This window comes from Haliaeetus leucocephalus, unplaced genomic scaffold (genome assembly GCF_000737465.1).
Source record: "Haliaeetus leucocephalus isolate CR32 unplaced genomic scaffold, Haliaeetus_leucocephalus-4.0 Scaffold526, whole genome shotgun sequence".
NCBI lineage: Eukaryota > Metazoa > Chordata > Aves > Accipitriformes > Accipitridae > Haliaeetus > Haliaeetus leucocephalus.
In genome coordinates, this window is record NW_010972962.1 from 7072077 (window position 1) to 7091399 (window position 19323).

Sequence of the window (19323 nt, forward strand, 5' to 3'; positions counted from 1 at the left end):
CAATGGCAGTTGGCAAAGATACGGGGCAAAGCAAAGAAACCATAAAACACTTCATCTCACTGTCTATGAATGAGACAGAAAAGAAACACCACCTCATCCCTTCTAGTGGCATAGAACAGAAAGGTACTAGGCCAGGTACTCATCATGCTGGTCAGATGGCCCAAAGTAGTTCTGAAGGCAGTTTGATTGGCCTTTTGAAAACTCCCTAAGCACAGGAATTAAAAGCCTGGACTTAAGAGCGTTGCTGTCCTTATGCTATTTTCTCTAACCCTCAAGGCAGGGCAAAAAAGATCCTAACAAACAGGTAATGATACTAGTTCTGCACCTTTTATTTTTGACTGCTGGCCTTTGGGCTACATATAGCCAGATGCACCACCGATGGGTGTATCTAAAGCAGCAAGTTATCAAAGATAGATAAGATGTGGCTCTTAAGCACATCAGCTGCACTAATGTAATAGCCCTTGCAATAGCCCTTTTGTCTATCTATGAAAGTGGGTTGCTTTATTTTGCATTAACTACTGGCCTCGTTTTTCTGAGGCCTGATCACTTTCCACTGGACCTTTTTAAATGAATTTGACTTGCTTGATCAGTCTGCTTTACCCTGTCTTTCATATTATCTCTTAAACTTGGTTTAGCTTCCCTGACTTGGTATGAACTGCCTCTAAGTGATAAAAATCTAAGCAGTTAATATCCATCTGCCTGTTCTAAGCGATTCCATTCTGCTTGTATTACAAGTATGCAACTTGTAATACACCACTCACCCCCTGAGAACTATTCAGCTCAGTTTCTCCTACTTTATGCTCCCTTCTGCCGTGAGGAAGCTGACATATCCTATCCCAGTATTGATGTCACGTCTAGGCTGGGTCAGCAGCAGGGGAATAAGATGTTAGGCAACATTGCCTAACTGCACTTCTTCTAAGGGGGAAGAAGATTATCTGGAGAGAAAAGTGTGGGGAGTGCAAGACACAGGACAGAGCATTCTTCAGGAAACTGTCATGAAATGCTTTGTCTGTCTCAGCAGCTGGGAAGCATCAGCTACCATCCTCATAGCCTAGTACAAGAAGAGTCAGTTTACGTATCAAATGCAAGCAGAAAAAGGCAATTTTAACAACCTGTATATGATTACTAGAAATCTGAACAGCAGCTTGGCAAAAACAAATCTCCACCTACATGCTTAACAAGCAAAAAAATTGCATTTTAAGGGACAGAGCATGAGCCAGTGGTTAATGCAAAACAGTCCTGACTTCTACTATTTGTTTAAATTTTCTTTTTGCCTTTTCATCTGGCAGCAGTGATAGGACTTAGCTGGCTAAATAGACACTGCAGAACTGCCAGGTTTCTAGTATACGTTAGAATTCATTTTAAGAATAAGGACTCAAAATAGGAATTGCCAACCTTTCAGGACACAAATGAGCTACTTTCCTGAGTGCTTTTTAGAAGACCTATAAGCTAATGTGAGAATGCTTAGCATATTGCATGGAAAGCAGAGCATGTTGCAGGAGCCCAGCAAGGTACCTAGCTCTGCTCTACTATGCATGTAGCTAGTTAAACCACAATTCTGACTGCGTGACAGTTTTGTCATCTGTTACAAGTCTGTAACTTGCATCCTGTGTAATAGGAATTACATAGACATTGATAAGGACATACGCCAGATTCTTAAAGGCCAGAGCAGCAACACCCTAGTAAAGTTTTTAAAGATACTATAAAGTAAGCAGCTGACTGCTGGAACTTTTAATTATACAAATGCAAATACAGTGGGGCAATCTACGGTACTTTTTGTTTGTTTGTTTTCTTTAGATGAGTGCTTTCCTCATATTCTTAAACTCAGTTTTTTTGTATGCTTACTATTTCAAACGATCCATTTCTGACTGTCAATTAGAAAGCTATGTATTAATTTGTTTCATTTTAAAACTGAATAAATGAGCACAATTACTTTCCCTTCCTGTTTCTAACATGCCTTAAATTCCTGATTGTTTAGTCTGTACTGTCTTAAAAATTTCAGTACAAGCCTTTAATCTATTTTGGTTGCATGCACGTGTTAACTAAAAGTGTCTTATCACACTACAGAATGTGTGTGTTGACAAGCACATGCTGAGGAGAAGAAAGTGTGAGTTTTTTTTCAGGCTGGCATTTGTAACCAGAAGTTGTTTTTGTGGATTTGTGTTCTAAAGTTATAGCAAGCATAACTGCCTTTGATCTCACTATTAAGGTTTACATTAAGAAAACATATCATTAAATAAACAATGATAACCACACTGAAGTGGAACAAACTTATACCTCAGTTTAAAAAAACTTAAACCACTGGGTATTATATCCCCTTTACTCACATAAAGCAACTTCTTTTACAACAAAACTTTCACAATAGGTAGTAGATCGAAAAGGAAATACAAGAAGGGAACTCTCTGACCTGTGTTAAGAATAACAAAGTACTATGAAAGTTTATAGTCCTATTTCAGCTTACTCAAGTAACCACCAAGAACTGTATCCAAGATTCTCCAGATTATTTTTCAGGTTACAAATATCTGAGAGGTACCTAGGTTAATATTTACAGTCATATTGGCTAAATTACATGACAAGTCAATCAACTCATTTGAGTTACATCAGCACTACCTATTATGTTTGTGGTATCTAGTATAAAGTGGGAATACATCAATTTCACTTTTACCTAATGATATGAAAACACTGTAGGCAGAATATTGTTTCAAAGTCACTTTTTATGGTTAATAACAGGTACTAGGGATCACAACTATGCTACAAAAAAACCAGATGGATGGATGGGCATGCACCCAGTAAACCCAGGAACATGTTTTAAAAAGTCTGTTATCAAAATATGCAGTAAATACAGAAACTTCACAATTTCCAAAATTCAGTTGTTGTCAATGATGAATGGAGTGTCTGGCATACTAGTTCCACCACATATAAAGCCTGCTGATAAGGTTCTGGTCTTTAATTATAGCATCTTGTTCTGCAACTAAATTACCTCTGCTGAGCAGAGAAAGGATGTGTCACAATGTGTCTAGTAACACCTAAACGATCCCCTTGTGTTACAGTGGTGTTGTGCTTTAAGGTGCCATTTCTCATATGACACATGAAGCCAGGATCACACATGGTTATTAAAAGTACACCACCAACTTGAAACAGGCAATCTGAAAAAATTGAGCAACTATAACAAAGGAAGTTATTTTCTATTTCTTTGCTAGAACTGTCCTAACGAACCGTAATGCTTAGATATCCACTGTGCATCAGAAGGCTAGAGGTGAATGTACAACTCTCTAAATCTTTTGAATGTTGTCTAGAATAGCCTTATTTAAATGATCATAATTAAGTGTTGCAAACCTTTTTTAAAATTGTTTAAGAATTAGATAGCAATCTCAAAACATTGGCAAAATTATTCTACCAGTCTGACACTTGTAATAAACTGAAACTTGTCTTGCAGAGTAAGTCTTAAAAAGTTTGGGGGGTGTTTTTGTGGTTGGTTTGTTTTTGTGGTTTTTTTTCCTTTAAGTACAGAAGTGTAACTACTGTAGGGACTAACTTGCATTCCTGTAAGGCAGCTATCTTTACCTTTGTCTGAGATAGGCTTAATTCTGCAGACCTAGAGCCAGGAACAACCATAGAGTAGGCCTCCCTGACCAACTGTTTTGCATAGTTACAAAATAATTTTTTCTGAAAACTAGCAGGGGGGCAATAGGCATGGCCAACTTATGTTTAAAAGTTACTTTAAGAACAACAACAGAATAATGAAGAACAATGAATCATCAGGATACCAACATGACTTTCAGCAATATATTTTATACTTCCAACAGAAATGCTTTATATATTTTTCATTTCCATTCTGAAAAATTATTCAGATAATTAATGGCATTTTATTTCCAAAACAATATTCTGTTCCTATTAAGTAATACTTACTTAGTGCAAAAGTTGTTGTATGCTAAAAAAATGCATTTTGCATTATTATTTTTAAATGTAGACAGGCCCACTAATCTGAATATCCCCTGTATGCAGTATTTTTCAAACAAACATGGAAAATAAAGTGAAGATTTTCTGAGGAATCTGTATTTATCTCGGTTTTGTTGCATGTCACAAGAGGTATGTGTAAAGAACCAATGTTTTCTTTGGTTTATGAATAACTCAGGATGAAGTAGCATTTTGGTTTTAGCCATTAGCACACGAATTGGAACTCCTGATGATTAATTTCATACCAAGTTTACTCCACAGAAGTCTGAAGTACTTCGAAATAAAACCAAATTCTAGTGAAAGATAGACAAAACATTGACATCTGACTTTCTGATCAGGTAAGATATAGGTAATGGTACTACAAACCTCTCAGCTTCTACTAATATATTTCAACCATGATGGGATGACTACCATATAATTTTTCAGTTCTTCTATTCAGATTGCAGGAAAAGATGCTAGTCCCAATACAGACAGCTAAGGATGGGGAAATAGATTAACAAAAAATGAACCTAACGTTGCCCTCAATTGCTTTTTCTTTTAAGGCCACAAAGCAGCAACAAAGTGACATTAGAAGAACTGCCATATTTATCAGTGTGGCAATTCAGACAACGGGTGCCTTGCAGAAAAATGCAGGCAGCTTTTTTCAATGCTCTGTTGGAAGTCCAGCATCCTCAGTACTCTCTCTTTCCTTCAATCTCTTGTTTGCTTCAGGTGAGTGACTACAGGCCATTTTCATTTGAAGCCATTTCTGTGAACAAAACTGACTTCACAGAAGTGGCTTTACATACTCCACTCTCTGAACTGGACTACAGTCAATTTAAAAGTAGACAGTAGACACTCAGAAACTGTCTGCACTTTAAAGTATAGGCACTAGATTTGATAAAGTGCTAAATCCTGATCAAGTGGAAAAACGTACCAATTCAAGACACAGTGCTTAACTTTTTGTGTAAACCTCAGGTTATAGTAGATTGTTCTAACAGAGCTAAATCAATAGCAATAGCATTTTTCATTCCAAACTCATAGTGCATTTCTGCATCTGCTGGATGTCGGATGTTTTTGCCAACTTTTGACATAAACCACAACACAGGGCTATAGCACAAGGCAGCAGCAGCAATCCTTTGGTTTGCTTTATCACATATTTCTCAACTGTTGTTGACCCATCCAATTCTTGTAATATCAATTTCACCTTGTCTACAACACTCCTTAAATAATGAATTGTCTGAAGCTAAAGGTACAAATGCAGCTGTGTTTTCCATAACATGTTGTTAAACCACAAACACTAACCATAACCAATAGAAACAACGGAACCAGATTTTGCAACAAGCAGGCTTAAAGGCCTTAACACTGCTCTCTAAAATGCTAATACCACTTTAGTCTTGCCCATATAACAAGATTTAAACCACATTTTCTGTTCTAGAGCAGAGCCATTTCCACTACAGATTTAAAAAACAAACAAATTTGTTTACAACAAAAAGTCTAAAATACAAAAAGGAAAACAATCACTAATGAAACCTGTTCTTATCTCAAAAGCTGGCCTTGAGTCCAAAGACTAAGCTATTCTGTTTAAGTCCCTTTTTGGATCTGAGAAGGGTAAGTCCAAAACTGTAATCCTCAAGCTCTCTGCTTCTAGGCTAATACAAGAAACAGCTGATTTCAAAAGCATGACCGCTTAATACTTTATTCATACAGATGCCTAGAAGTAATTTGGTTTTGACTGGGCTCTGATTACTTTTAAGCCTACATTAAGATCTACATGATTTTTTTTCAGACCTTGCTTGGGACTTAATCTGTAGGTGTTCCTGTAAGCATACCAGTTGGGTTACGTTCTATACAAAACACTGACAGTCCATGTCTTTTGGGGAGATTTTTTTGTTTGTTTTAAATAAAGAACCTCTTCCTGCAACTGCATTATGTACAGGTATTTTTATGTTCAGTAAGTCAGTGGTTAGATCAGTCACTCAGGAGATAAACAATCTGCACTGAAGATACTCTTCTCTCTTTCATTGCTACAGTGAAAGAATCTACTATGAATTTCTGTAATCACCTGACATCAGGTAGCAAAAGGAATACTCTTGTGAAAAGGGGTTTTGTTGCTAGTGCCCAGTGAACTTCTGAAGAATAGAAATGTCTCTTGGCTCTGAATATTTCTGTGACAGCAATGCAGAACTACTACACACAACTCAATACCTGTGTTGTTGAATCCATACTACTTAGTGGGGATAGAAAGACAAAAGACTCACATCAACTGTTGAATGAAGTTCAGTGTTTCCAGAGAACCCGATTCATATATATCTCAGTATGGCTGAACTGGGAAACAGTGTTTCCTGGGCAACTATTGAAAATGCCTGGCCAAGACACCTTCCCCCCGCCCCCCCTTCTTCTGTGCCTTGGTGACCAATATTTAAGAGATCACCTTCACAAAATATTAAATTATCAATAGGTGATTGAAAACTTGGAGAGCTGTGAATAGGATCTCTAACAAGCTACTCTGAAGAGGTTAATTTCTGTCTTGAAGATTTGTTACCATTTTGGTGCTTCACTGTTGCTTTGCTGAGATAATTGACTTTAAAAACTACATTACATTTTAACAATAACTTCTTTCATTTCCCTTTATACAGCAGATCTTAAAAAATTAGCACTTAAAACTGCAGTTTTCAAAGACCATTGAAGTGGCAGCCTGCAGGACTGATAAGCAAACTTCTTGAATTGCTCACATGATGATTAATGATCAAGCAGTTCAGACCCAAAATGGAAAGCAAGATTTCTCCCCCACACACACACTATTTTAAACCCTACAAAGTAAAAGGTGGAGAAATGGTGATGGGGAAGTGAGGGGAACTTAAGGGAAAGAAAATAGCAGCAAATGCTCTGGATCTAGGTACAGGAAAACTGCTTTGATGCAGGACTTGATAGAAACTCCCCTGCCAACTTGGGTATCAGGAGTATATCAGATATGCAGGTGGAGACAGCGAAGGAAAAGGGAAATGCACACATACAGTTTCTGCTGCTGCCTGAATTCTCTGGGGAGCATTCATGCCCAGAAACAGCTAGTGACAAGTTACGGCATCTGAGGTTTCTGCAGATGCTTTGCTGTTCTGAAGAGTCAGATAATATCTTTTTAAGATGTCTAAGTATACATTATAGAGCTTAACTTCTGTCAGTCATGTGTGGCTTTTATTGACTTGGAAGAGTTTTCAAACAGAAAGAGCTGCCAGACCATCACCAAACTTGTGTCTCCTACTATGGGAGGAGGGGGGAATGGACAAATAAAGTAAAAAATTAACTGTACTTAAAGTATCTGTCTTAATCTATCAGTGTCTTTGTTTTGTTAATCAGAGCCTACTGACTTATGATTAAGTTTTCCTTCTATCATTGGTGCATAAAAGGTGAACTTTTTATACACAGCATATTAGCAAAGTCTGAGATTTTGGGAATAAAATAAAACCTGCCAGATGTGACATACCATTTTAAAATTCCAGCTGAGCAAGAAAAAAGTGCATGCCTCTCATTGGAACAGGAAAGCGAGTAAGACTTTGCAAAAAGACATGAGATTGTACTTCAGTGAAACCCTTGATTTTTGGGTTACATTCATGTCCATCAACAGTTAACTAGTCCCAACACATACTTATGTCAGGCTGATTATGAAACATCTTGCAAGAGTAAAACCAAGTGTTTTTAGGGAAGAAAACATGATTTTTTTCACTTAAAAGTATTGACCTACTCCTCTATTATTTTTTAAATAGAAATTTTAATATCTCATTACACTGTTGTAAAGAAAGGCTGGTGGCATAAAAGCAGTCTATTAGCTACTTACAGAAGACAATTTTCCATTGCAGCTGTAAGCCACAACATCTCTACAATATCAGAGAAAACTGTGTTGCCTGTTATACTATTTTCTGAAAGAAACCTTTGAAGCCACCCGCTTAAGAACAGGCCTGGTAGATACTACTCAGCTGAGAGCTTATGAGTTCAGTAACCTGAGGAAAGAAAATATCCACTGAGGACATTTAGGAAAAAGTGTCTCATCATTTTGTGGCAATTGCAGACTTCAGTTATGTTAAATGGAATCACTTCTCCATGCCAACAAAAATATTAAGAAAACGGCATGGACATTTGAATTTATAAAGACAGAATCTGCGATGCTAGCTTCACATTTTTTATTATGCAACTACAAAGCTAATGCTTGCCTGCCTTTGAAATCAGAAGGTAAGTTTTTAGTACAGTGTGTTGGCCACACCATTTCCACAAATCAATCCAAATCCATTTAAAATGCATTCTGTGTAGTGCTTTTATGGAAGATAGAGGGGAACTAAAACACTAGGAAAGCATCTTTCCTTTCCTACCCATAAACAAAAGCTACCAGACTGAAGGCAGACAAACTTAGAGCCATCTTCATCATTTCACATTTCTCCTCCTGCTTGTCTAGCTTCTTCTTATCAAAATACTTACAGTTCTATTTCATGATAAAATTTGCATGCAACAGACACTCATAAATCTGTAACAAAGAACCTATCAAAAATGGAGGTAAAAATTTTGCATTTTACATCCTTGCACTGTAAGCACAGACGCTTCCAGTGACTTCTTAAATGTCTGGCATAACCCTGTAGGAACAGCTTATGAGTAAGTCCAATATACCTGTACAGTTTCAGAGCAATTTTGTGTGGCATGCATATCCAGAAAATTAATATTTTTATATTTATAATAAAGGTGTACATACTAACCTGCCAAGGCCGATCCCAATCAAGAGGAATAGGAAATGCTCCAAACCAAGCTCCAAGTATACTGCACATGGTAGTAATCTGTAGATTGCTTTCCCAGATGGACATAGCTCTGCAAAAACAGTGTTACAAGATTTCAAGAGCAGAAATTATCATGTCAGAATGTTAGATCTGATTTCTCCCAAGATTTTTGAGACTACAAACAGATACAAAAATCCATATATTTGATAAATAGTATGCAGGTTTCTCCTAAAAGATACAAACTACATAAAATGTAAGTTGCATATTTTAGCTATAATCACAATCCTTCTATACCACACATTCAGGAGATTTTTTCCCCCTTGAGATGTTTACTGCAAAAGCTAATTTATTTTACCTGGAAATACTCCTATTGAGCTTGAAACACTGACTGAGCAAATGAAAATATCACAATGATATTGTGTGCACTGCAGGGAGAAGCAGACATGAAAGGGTAGCTTGCGATTGTACAGAAAAGCACAAGCACAGTCATGAAGTACTCTATGATATAGACACGTTATTATTTGACAACTACGACAATTTGAAATTTAAAATAGAATTCCACTGTGTGGATATTCCAAAGCAAGTTTCCATCAACTGAAAAGAAACACTGCAAATAAATGCAACCTGCATGTTGCAGCACTTCAGCAATATTGCATCCAAGTTCAAGTACACTGGCTGCCCAATAAATTTATTGCACGCTAAAGAACTCTTGCATTGCCAATCATGGCACATATCATATCATAAGAGATGTTAATGACTTCAGTTCTCAGCTTATAGCCTTCTACCACTACTGACTTCAAAAGTTTTGTAACAGTTGGATTTCTATTTAATAGATAAGCACTTACTGCCTATCATCAGTCTACCAAGTGATTGCTTTTGCTTTTCTCAAGCCATGATCATTTGAGTAGAATCATAGAATCATTTAGGTTGGAAAAGACCTTCAAGATCGTCGAGTCCAACCATCATCCATGCCCACTAAACCATGTTCTGGAGTACCTCGTCTACGTGCTTTTTGAATACGTCCACGATGGTGACTCAACCACCTCCCTGGGCAGCCTGTTCAATGCCTGACAACCCTCTCAGTAAAGAAATTTTTCCTAATATCCAACCTAAACCTTCCCTGCCACAACTTGAGGCCATTTCCTCTTGTCCTATCTCCAGCCACCTGACAGAAGAGACCAGCACCCACCTCACTACAACCCCCCTTCAGGTAGTTGTAGAGAGTGATAAGGTCTCCCCTCAGCCTCCTCTTCTCCAGACTAAACAGCCCCAGCTCCCTCAGCCACTCCTTGTAAGACTTATGCTCCAGGCCCCTCACCAACGTGGTTGCTCTTCTTTGGACACACTCCAGCAACTCAATGTCTTTCCTGTAGTGAGGGGCCCAAAACTGAACACAGTACTCGAGGTGCGGCCTCACCAGTGCCGAGTAGAGGGGAATAATCACCTCCCTGCTCCTGCTGGCCACACTATTTCTGATACAGGCCAGGATGCTGTTGGCCCCCTTGGCCACCTGGGCACACTGCTGGCTCATATTCAGCCGGCTGTCAACCAGCACTCCCAGGTCTTTCTCTGCCGGGCAGCTTTCCAGCCACTCTTCCCCAAGCCTGCATGGGGTTGCTGTGACCCAAGTGCAGGACCCGGCACTTGGCCTTGTTGAACTTCATATAACTGGCCTCAGCCCATCGATCCAGCCTGTCCAGATCTCTCTGTAGAGCCTCCCTACTCTCAAGCAGATCGACCCTGCCTCTCAACTTGGTGTCATCTGCAAACTTGCTGAGGGTGCACTCAATCCCCTCATCCAGATCACTGATAAAGATATTAAACAGAACTGGCCCCAATACTGAGCCCTGGGGAACACCACTTGTGACCCGCCGCCAACTGGATTTCACCCCATTCACCACAACCCTCCAGGCTCATCCAGCCAGCCAGTTTTTCACCCAGTGAAGAGTACACTTGTCCAAGCCATGAGACGCCAGCTTCTCAAGGAGTATGCCATGAGAGACAGTGTCAAAGGCCTTGCTGAAGTCAAGGAAGATAACAACCACAGCCTTTCCCTCATCCACTAGGCAGGTCACCTGGTCATACAAGGAGATCAGGTTGGTCAAGCAGGACCTGCCTCTCGTAAACCCATGCTGACTGGGCCTGATCCCCTGGTTGTCCTGGACTTGCCATGTGAGTGCTCTCAGGACAAACCATTCCATAATCTTACCCAGTACCAAGGTCAGGCTGACAGGCCTGTAGTTCCCCAGATCCTCCCTCCGACCCTTCTTGTAAATGGGCATCACATTGGCAAGCCTCCAGTCCTCTGGGACGTCCCCTGTTGACCAGGATCGCTGATAGATGATAGAGAGTGGCTTGACAAGCACCTCTGCCAGTTCCCTCAGTACTTCTGGATGGATCCCATTGGGTCCCATAGATTTGTGAGTGTCCAGATGGCGTAGGAGGTCACTAACTGTTTCCTCCTGGATTAAGGGAGGTATATTCTGCTCTTCATCCTTGCCTTCCAGCTCAGGGGGCAGAGTACCCTGAGGATAACTAGTCTCCCTATTAAAGACTGAGGCAAAGAAGGCATTAAGTACCTCAGCCTTTTCCTCATCTCTGGTGGCTATGTTCCCTTCTGTATCCATTAAAGGATCAATATTCTCCTTGGGATTATTTTTACTGTTAACATATTTGTAAAAACATTTTTTGTTGTCCCTTACAATAGCGGCCAGATTGAGTTCTAGCTGAGCTTTTGCCTTTCTAATTTTCTCTCTGTATGATCTAACAAGATCCCTGTACTCCTCCTGAGTTGCCTGAGTAGTTGGTACCAATTAAGAAACAAGAACAGCAGAAGTTCAGAACACAGCAGGGCACAGTTCTGAGATAGGAGAGCCAGGCTGAAATCCCTGCTCCAAATCAGTAAGGTAAGAGATCTGAATCCTAAGTTTGCTACATCTCAGATTATAAACGCAAACCTAGCTTTAGCTAACAGAAGAAAAAAGGTGTGCATTTCAATGGCTAGAAGACTAGATGGATAGTAAATTCTGAACTTCACATGTGCTGTTTAGGTTGCATGACATGAAAGCTTTAACCCTACACCTTGTTTGGAAGAGTCTAAAATTTCTGACTTTACTTCTGAGTACACCTAACTCATTGCTGCATTTGCTATTGACCAAATGGCTCACAAGTGTAAAGCAAACATTTTTTCATTGTTTGCAAAATAAAGGTCATACAGATTATAGTATTTATGTGCAAGGTTGACATTTTGAGCAGAACTGTTTCTTCTACAATAACCACATCCCTTTAACTTAAAACACTCCATTTCAATTCACAATCCTACTAGCTTGAGATTTTTTTTTAAAGGGAAAGGTCCTGATTTAACTATAAAACTGTTTAGGAGTCTGCACATAGAAAATTCTTGTAAATTATTTTCAGAAGCTGAATAACTGAGTGGAGAGCTGTTACGCAGCATGGGGAAGAGAACATTCACTACAGCCTTAAAGCAGTGAAAGAGGCAGCAGAATACACTGAGGACTGACTGAGGTACATTTATACCCCACAAGACATCTTACCTGGTAAATCTACATGCACATTGCTGCACCATATGGACATATCAGACTGAGTCCAAAAGCAAAACAACAGAATTAGCAAGGCACAGTGCCCAAGTGCAGAACAGCCATTGGTAGTTTGGCAACCATTTGGGCTGCTAATTCAACTACTCTGCAGCATGGACACTGGCTACTCAAATACAACCTGACTTGTCCTCCAACGTTATCCCGAAGGAACTATACTTTGGTTATTCTGTTTTCTTTGTGGAATGTCACCTATTGGGATTTTTGCAGGTATTCTTTAACCCACTAACCCATCACATAAAACCCGCATTTGCACGAGGCTAACAACTGCAGCAACATTTATAAACTTTGAGTTTTATAGGTTTCTTTATTTTTTAACTATGAATGAACTATAACTAAGATCATTCTGCAGGCAAAACTAGCAATACTTAAGATAATAAATGATCACTAGTGGCACAAAGGCCTTTTAAAGCCTAAAGTAATTATTTAACCCCTCTAAATAATACAATACATTAAATGCTGTTTTAAACAATGTTTGAATTAAGAGGTTAGCTAACATAAAAGAATTTACTAAAATAACTCCTGAACAGACAAGATCTGGAATTTTGGGCTGCAGCAGCACTTAGCATTTGATGGTGCCTACCTTTACAAAGGATGTTTCCAAGACTGTACGAGTTTGCAGTTCACAAACAAGTGATAACATAGGTGAAATGAAAACTGGAAGGAGCCCTAAAGTTATGTTTTTATACTAGATTTTGGCAAGCTCCAAATAAAATCTATTTCCCATCCAAATGACATCTTATAATTGCTATTATACCAGAAATTTCAACACAATTACTCAGACTAGTGATTTGAACTAAGTCTCCAAAAGGAGCAATAAAAAAATCAGCAATTGAAAGCTGATTTCTTAAAGGCTTTTATGCAGGAGGCTATTTCAGCCAACAACTACTGAAAAGCCATTTAAAGAATAGTCACCTGCTTCCATTAGTGCCGATAACCCTTTCTGTAGCTTTTATTTCCCACTGTCAGCTTACAGCAGCACATGATAGCATAAGATCAGTGTCACGACATTGGTCACAACAATAGATGTCAGAATACGGCGTCCAGAAATAGCTGGCATGGGCCTACCCCTTCCCAAATGCAGAATTAGTGAAAAGAGCCCTATTTACAGCCTAGTTAGAATTGAAGTTTTTATGATGCAGAATACACAAACTTACTTTCCTCACACATTCTAAGTGTACACAGAGTATAAATACGTGGGTAAGAACAAATTGTTCAAATTTCTTAATATAAAGTAATTAAAAAAAAAAGAAATCTATTTAGTCTATCAAATCAACATTTCCAATTCAAAAGTGTACTCAGTTTGAAAACGTGGAGTATGTGCAATTTTCTAAGCTGCAACTGTTTTTCATGCAATTGTTTCATGTATATAAAAAAACCCACCCCAACCAAATAACACCTCCCCTCCACCCCACCAACAACCCAAACTTTATAATATAAACATTACACCTGCAGTGTCACAGGTTACATGTTGTCATGAGACGGCACATATAATCCACCTCCTAGAGGCATGGGCACTTAATGACTGATCTTGTAGTAACCTTATTAGAAGTGATTTTAATAGCAGTGACTGCACTTCCAAGTGCTGCAAGTAGAAACAGAGAAAGCTAAGCATCTCTGCAGAAAAAATAAGCTCTTTGCAAGTTTATACCCAAAATATTTAAGTCAGACTGACTCAGTTGTACCATAGCTATTATGATGCAATAGATTACATGCAAGATACATGAATGTAACTTTATGAATGGTCCTATGAAAAGACATTACATACATCAGTATTTTCATACTAGATCACCTAAAACACAGCAGAGAGCTATCCAGAGCAATAGCTAGGTAATTAATATCTGTTACTTATTTAGACTTAGTATGTCAAGATAAACTTTCTAGATGTCTTCTTCTGTCTTTCTGCAAAGACAATAGCACAAGCACATTTTGATCTCATAAATATTGCACAGGCAAGTAATAGTAACAAAATAAATGCTAAATTGTATTCAGATATTTTTAAAACACATTCTTTTTTCATACTGTCCTGGTTTTGGCTGGGATAGAGTTAATTTTCTTCCTAGTAGCTGGTATAGTCTTGGATTCTGTATGAGAAGAATGTTGGTAACACTGATGGTTTTAGTTGTTGCCAAGTAGTGTTTAGACTAAGTCAAGGATTTTTCAGCTTCTCCTGCCCAGCCAGCAAGAAGGCTGGAGGGACACAAGAATTTGGGAGGGGACACAGCCAGGACAGCTGACCCAAACTGGCCAAAGGGGTATTCCATACCATGTGATGTCATGCCCAGCATACAAACTGGGGGAAGCTGGCCTGGGGGGGCATCGCTGCTCAGGAACTATCTGGGCATCGGTCAGCGGGTGGTGAACAATTGCATTGTGCATCACTTGTTTTGTATATTCCAATCCTTTTTTTTTTTAATTATTATTATTATTATTGTCATTTTATTATTTTTATTATTATCATTATCAGTTTCTTCCTTTCTGTTCTATTAAACTGTTCTTATCTCAACCCACGAGTTTTACCTTTTTTCTTTTTCCCCCCAATTCTCTCCTCCATCCCACTGGGTGGGGGGGAAGTGAGTGAGCGGCTGTGTGGTGCTTAGTTGCTGGCTGGAGTTAAAACACAACACATACTAAGCTGTACACTTAATCAGACTTTCCAGCTTGCTGTTCCAGTGCAATTCAATTCGCTAAACTCTTCTTTCAAGGCAAACAGCTGTACTGATCTTACCTAACCATCCTTTTCCTCCATTCAACCAGTCCCACCTCATTCCACATGGTTAAGTTAGAGACCTTTTAATACATCATGTCTACACTCAGCTCACACCTAAACACAATACGTTCCAACTCATTCGTGAGGTCAAATGAAAAATCACGGGATTGTTTTTAAAAGAGTAGCTTGCTACAGTCCATAAAAAATTTGCTACATATTTCTTTGTAGTTTATTTTCATTCAAAGGCTAGTCTGAATAAACATCATTATTAAATAGACATTTTATTCAGATAACGTCATATGGCTCACTAATAACAAGTATGTACAAGTTGTCACAGCAAAAATGTCAAAACAAGACAGCTCTGTTTTCCTATGCAATAATTGTGCTGAAATAACATCAAGATGTAGACTAGGAAAGAACAAAATTGACAGGCAGTCAAAATCTAACCTGGCACAAAGACAGACTGTTGTCAAACATCTGTTACTTCAATTCAACTATTTCCAGTTGCAAAACCTCCAAAGATGACTAAGTGAATCAGCAATGATTTGTTTTGACTAAACAACTCCATGCTTTTATTAAAGTCTATTCAGCCCTTCCACTGAAAATAAAAAAACCAAGCATAACTGACTTGAAAAGGCTTCAAGATATTTTGCAGTAAGCTGAGAACTGAGATAAACCAAAAGTCAATACCTGAAACTACCATAAAATGTCTACTTTCATCCTCTTCTACAGAAGTTTAAACCAAAAGTAACTCTACAGGTCATCAGCATTATACAACTTTTCACTTTCTTTTGAGATGAGACTTTACTCTTATGAACTATTAAAAGGGAATGAATGCTAACATCTTATTATTAAATCTCAAGTGTGGGGGGGGCTTCTTTATGTTTCAGCGCCCCAGTCTTTCAACAATCCTGTTATTTAGTGAGTGAAAAAAGACAGAAGAGAGAGAATGCTTCTGAAAAATACATTATCCTTGACACATGCTAATGTAATGGCTGCCACTGAGGTGAAAAGGAGGTTAAAAGGCTCATTTTACTTTAAACATACTCTTGAAAAAAATTAATGCTTGAAAACTCACACTGAAAACAGCTTTCTTTGAAATTTGAAAAAGAGCATGAGTGAAGATTACATGATACATTGTTTACATCAATTCTGTCCATTTCTGTTCTGTATAAAATCAGAAACTTTAGAATAGAACTTACCCATTTTTACTAAATACCCGTATCCATGCTTGTATGTTTGGTCCCAGCATACACAAGCATTGTAAAGTAGTAAAGGTAGACAGGAGAACTGCAAACAAAAACGTCTCAGTCACTGACCTACAAAGAAGGAATATTACAGAATTAAGCGAGGTAGTTACTAATTTTCTAAGAGTTCCAAGATTTAGGAAAAAAATGCTTGGATATTTACTTCATTATTCCATTTGTGTTTCTAGTTTGATGTTGTGGAAGCAACCATGAAACCAAACTACATGATGCCATTGTTAGTAACTTAGTATCTCTTTCAGAAATCAGGCTGCTTCGTGCCCCTCCCCCCCTTTGTTTTTCTTTTTTAATCATTCCTAAAAATGAAAACACTAATATCAAAAGGATGAAAGATATGCAAGATGCATGTTTTAGAATCTTATGGGGAAAATGACTAAATGAAACTTAGAAAAATGTTTGTACCCGTTTAACATAAATACTAGTAAGTAAAAGGAGTTGTTTGTAACTGCCTTGAGCAACATTATCTCCAAATATTCAGAAATTGCAGGAGCCAGCTTCTAAAAAAACCCAAACCTCCAAATAGAAAAACCCCCAAAACAGCCACCCGTCTTCCCCCAGCCAGGAGCTTATGCTTTAACTTCCAATGTACCAGGAAATACACAAGTACTTATACCAGTATCTGCAAGGAGAACTGTCCCTTAAAATATTTAGAGAAAGATAGGGTCTTCTGACTTACTCTATGAGAGGTGCTCCATAAAGAACAATAATCGCATGAAATAGTATGCAAGACATGAAAAAGTATATACAGCATTTTAGAAATCTGGATATCTAAAAAAGAGCAATAGAATATCAGAATAATGTTTCAAAAGAGAACCTAAGTAACATACATAGTCTATACCTTATCAATAGCATTGTACTCAACCCATTTCTTTAATTTCAGCTACAGCACAGGATGATAATAGTATGGCATATTTCAAAGGTTTTCCCTATGTTTAATACTTCAAATAATTAATTAAAAATGATCACACTCCATCTAAAATTTTTTCATGCACCCTATTATAAGACAAACGTACAAAAAATGTAACTGGAAATAACAAGATAAACAGAGATGATTTTATTGGATATTTTTTACATTTCTGTTTTACATCTGAGCGTTATATCCATTCATTAAAAGGCATCTTTCACAGAAAGTGAAAAAATATTTAAAAGCAAGAAAATATGTAATATGAAAAACCCCCACTACATTTGAACTTGGCATCTTAAATTCTAAAACCATTTGAGAAATGTCCATGACTTTCTATAAATCTGCAAAACACATATAATTTTCTTTGAATTTAAACAACAGTTTCTGGGTATTCACTATGTCATACAGAAGCATAGCCACTTGATGAACAGTTCTGGTTAGGTCTGTTCTGATCAGGTCACCAATGGAAATCCTTAATTTCACTTGAACACTTTTTTTTGACATGCTAGGCTGGGATGAGATCTCACCTAGAACACAAAGCCTGCTTCATTTTTAAATCACAGATGGTTAAAATACTTGTTTTCCATAAATATTTTGTGTATGTCACATCCCCCCTCAGTCAGCAAAACTAGACAGAAGCTTTGCATACAAAGACACAGCTTTCAGGGATGTTTGCTTAATGTTTAAGAATCACCACATCAGAGCACTAAATCTTGTCTGACTCAGCAAGTTGGGAGTACAAGACTATCCACCTGACTTCAAAATGCTGTATATTCCTCCACTCCTGAACAAGTTGTGTGCTGCTCCAAATTCGCTTTGTTCAAACCTAATTTCATTGGGATTCATACCTTATTGCTCCTGTTACAAACTGTAACTACAAAAATTTCTCCCAGATTTAGATTCTTCTGTATGCATATTTCATCATTCAGGGAAATGTAGCCATTTCAATACGTTTCCATGTGATTTTTTAAAATTTACCAATTTTGTTTAAATTGTAATGAGCTAGTCTCTCTTTTATGTTTCAAAACCAAAAAACTACTTCTCTTCCTTTAAAGTTATTGGAAACTTATAACTGCACATGAGAACAGTGTTTCTTCATAATGCTGAAGGTCAGGCCTGGACTATGAAACAAATTCTGTGCCTAATCGATTTTGCCAATTTTTGCCACCACGCAACTTGCCTGAAAGATCAACCACTGGGACTACAAACAACAATATATTGACAAGAAAAAGGAAAGGCACAGAATCACTCACCTGAACAGATTATTTACAGGTAAAGAAAGTTTCACATCACAAAAATATTGGAGAACTTATTTCAAAAGGTGCTACACTCAGCTCATTCATGGAAAACAAGAATTCACCAGCAAATTGTCTTCTCTCTTTCTCATTTGATCATTTCAGTGAAAGAATTCGCTTCCCTTCCATACTGCCTGGCAGCAATTTAAGAATAAAAGTCTTACCTTGTGAGCAAAGGAACTTCTCTTAGGAGACAGATTTGGTTTAAGGACTAAGTGCAAGATTATATTAAGGGTACTAACACAAACAGAACATATACACAGCCACGCGAGGTGTGTTCCGAAAACTGTGAATCCGTCCCAGAAGGAAGCCGGAACAACCGCTGACAGAATAACTGAACAAACACAGAGGAGGTTGGCAGCCAAGAGCCTCCTTACTTCTGCTTCTTTCATTGTGTTCCTATTAACCGGCCACCTGCAAGACAGCAAGTCGCACCCCGTTACTGAAGCACTACAGGGTAACGTTTTTCCCAGTCGCACTACACAGGGCAGAACTCTGAGTTTAGTTTGGAGGTAAAAGTGATTATTTGGGGGCAAAAGAACGTCACTTGTTTAAAAGCCAACCCCAAGCCCACGGACGCAGCAGCACGGCGCTGTGAGAGCCGGGCGAGCTGCTGAGCGCTCCCACCGAGCAGGCAGGCAGGCAGGCAGGCAGCCTGCCCCGCACCGGCACCCTTCGCGCCACCGAGCTCCCTTCCTGACAGAGGCAACCGACTCAGCCCCTGCCGCGCCCGGGCTGGGCTGCTCCTCACCGCTCCCTCTTCAGCCGGGAGACAGCGGCGGTGCGGCCTCCTGACAGGCCTCGCTCGGCAGCAACTGTCCCAGGCCGTGAGGAGGGGG

At 38.6% G+C, this 19323-nt stretch overlaps 1 protein-coding gene across 1 annotated transcript in view; it reads right to left on the minus strand.

Annotated features, from left to right (window-relative positions):
• Positions 1–19316, minus strand: part of PIGF (phosphatidylinositol glycan anchor biosynthesis, class F) — a 22181-nt gene extending 2865 nt beyond the window's left edge. Inside the window, exons 1-5 of the mRNA XM_010576499.1 lie at positions 19236–19316; positions 18649–18898; positions 16962–17053; positions 16223–16339; positions 8679–8787 (exon numbers count right to left, since the gene is read on the minus strand). Coding sequence (XP_010574801.1) covers positions 8679–8787; positions 16223–16339; positions 16962–17053; positions 18649–18876 — 546 coding nt within the window. The 5' untranslated portion in view covers positions 18877–18898; positions 19236–19316. The remainder of the gene's footprint in view (positions 1–8678; positions 8788–16222; positions 16340–16961; positions 17054–18648; positions 18899–19235) is intronic.
• Positions 19317–19323: the final 7 nt, after the last annotated feature.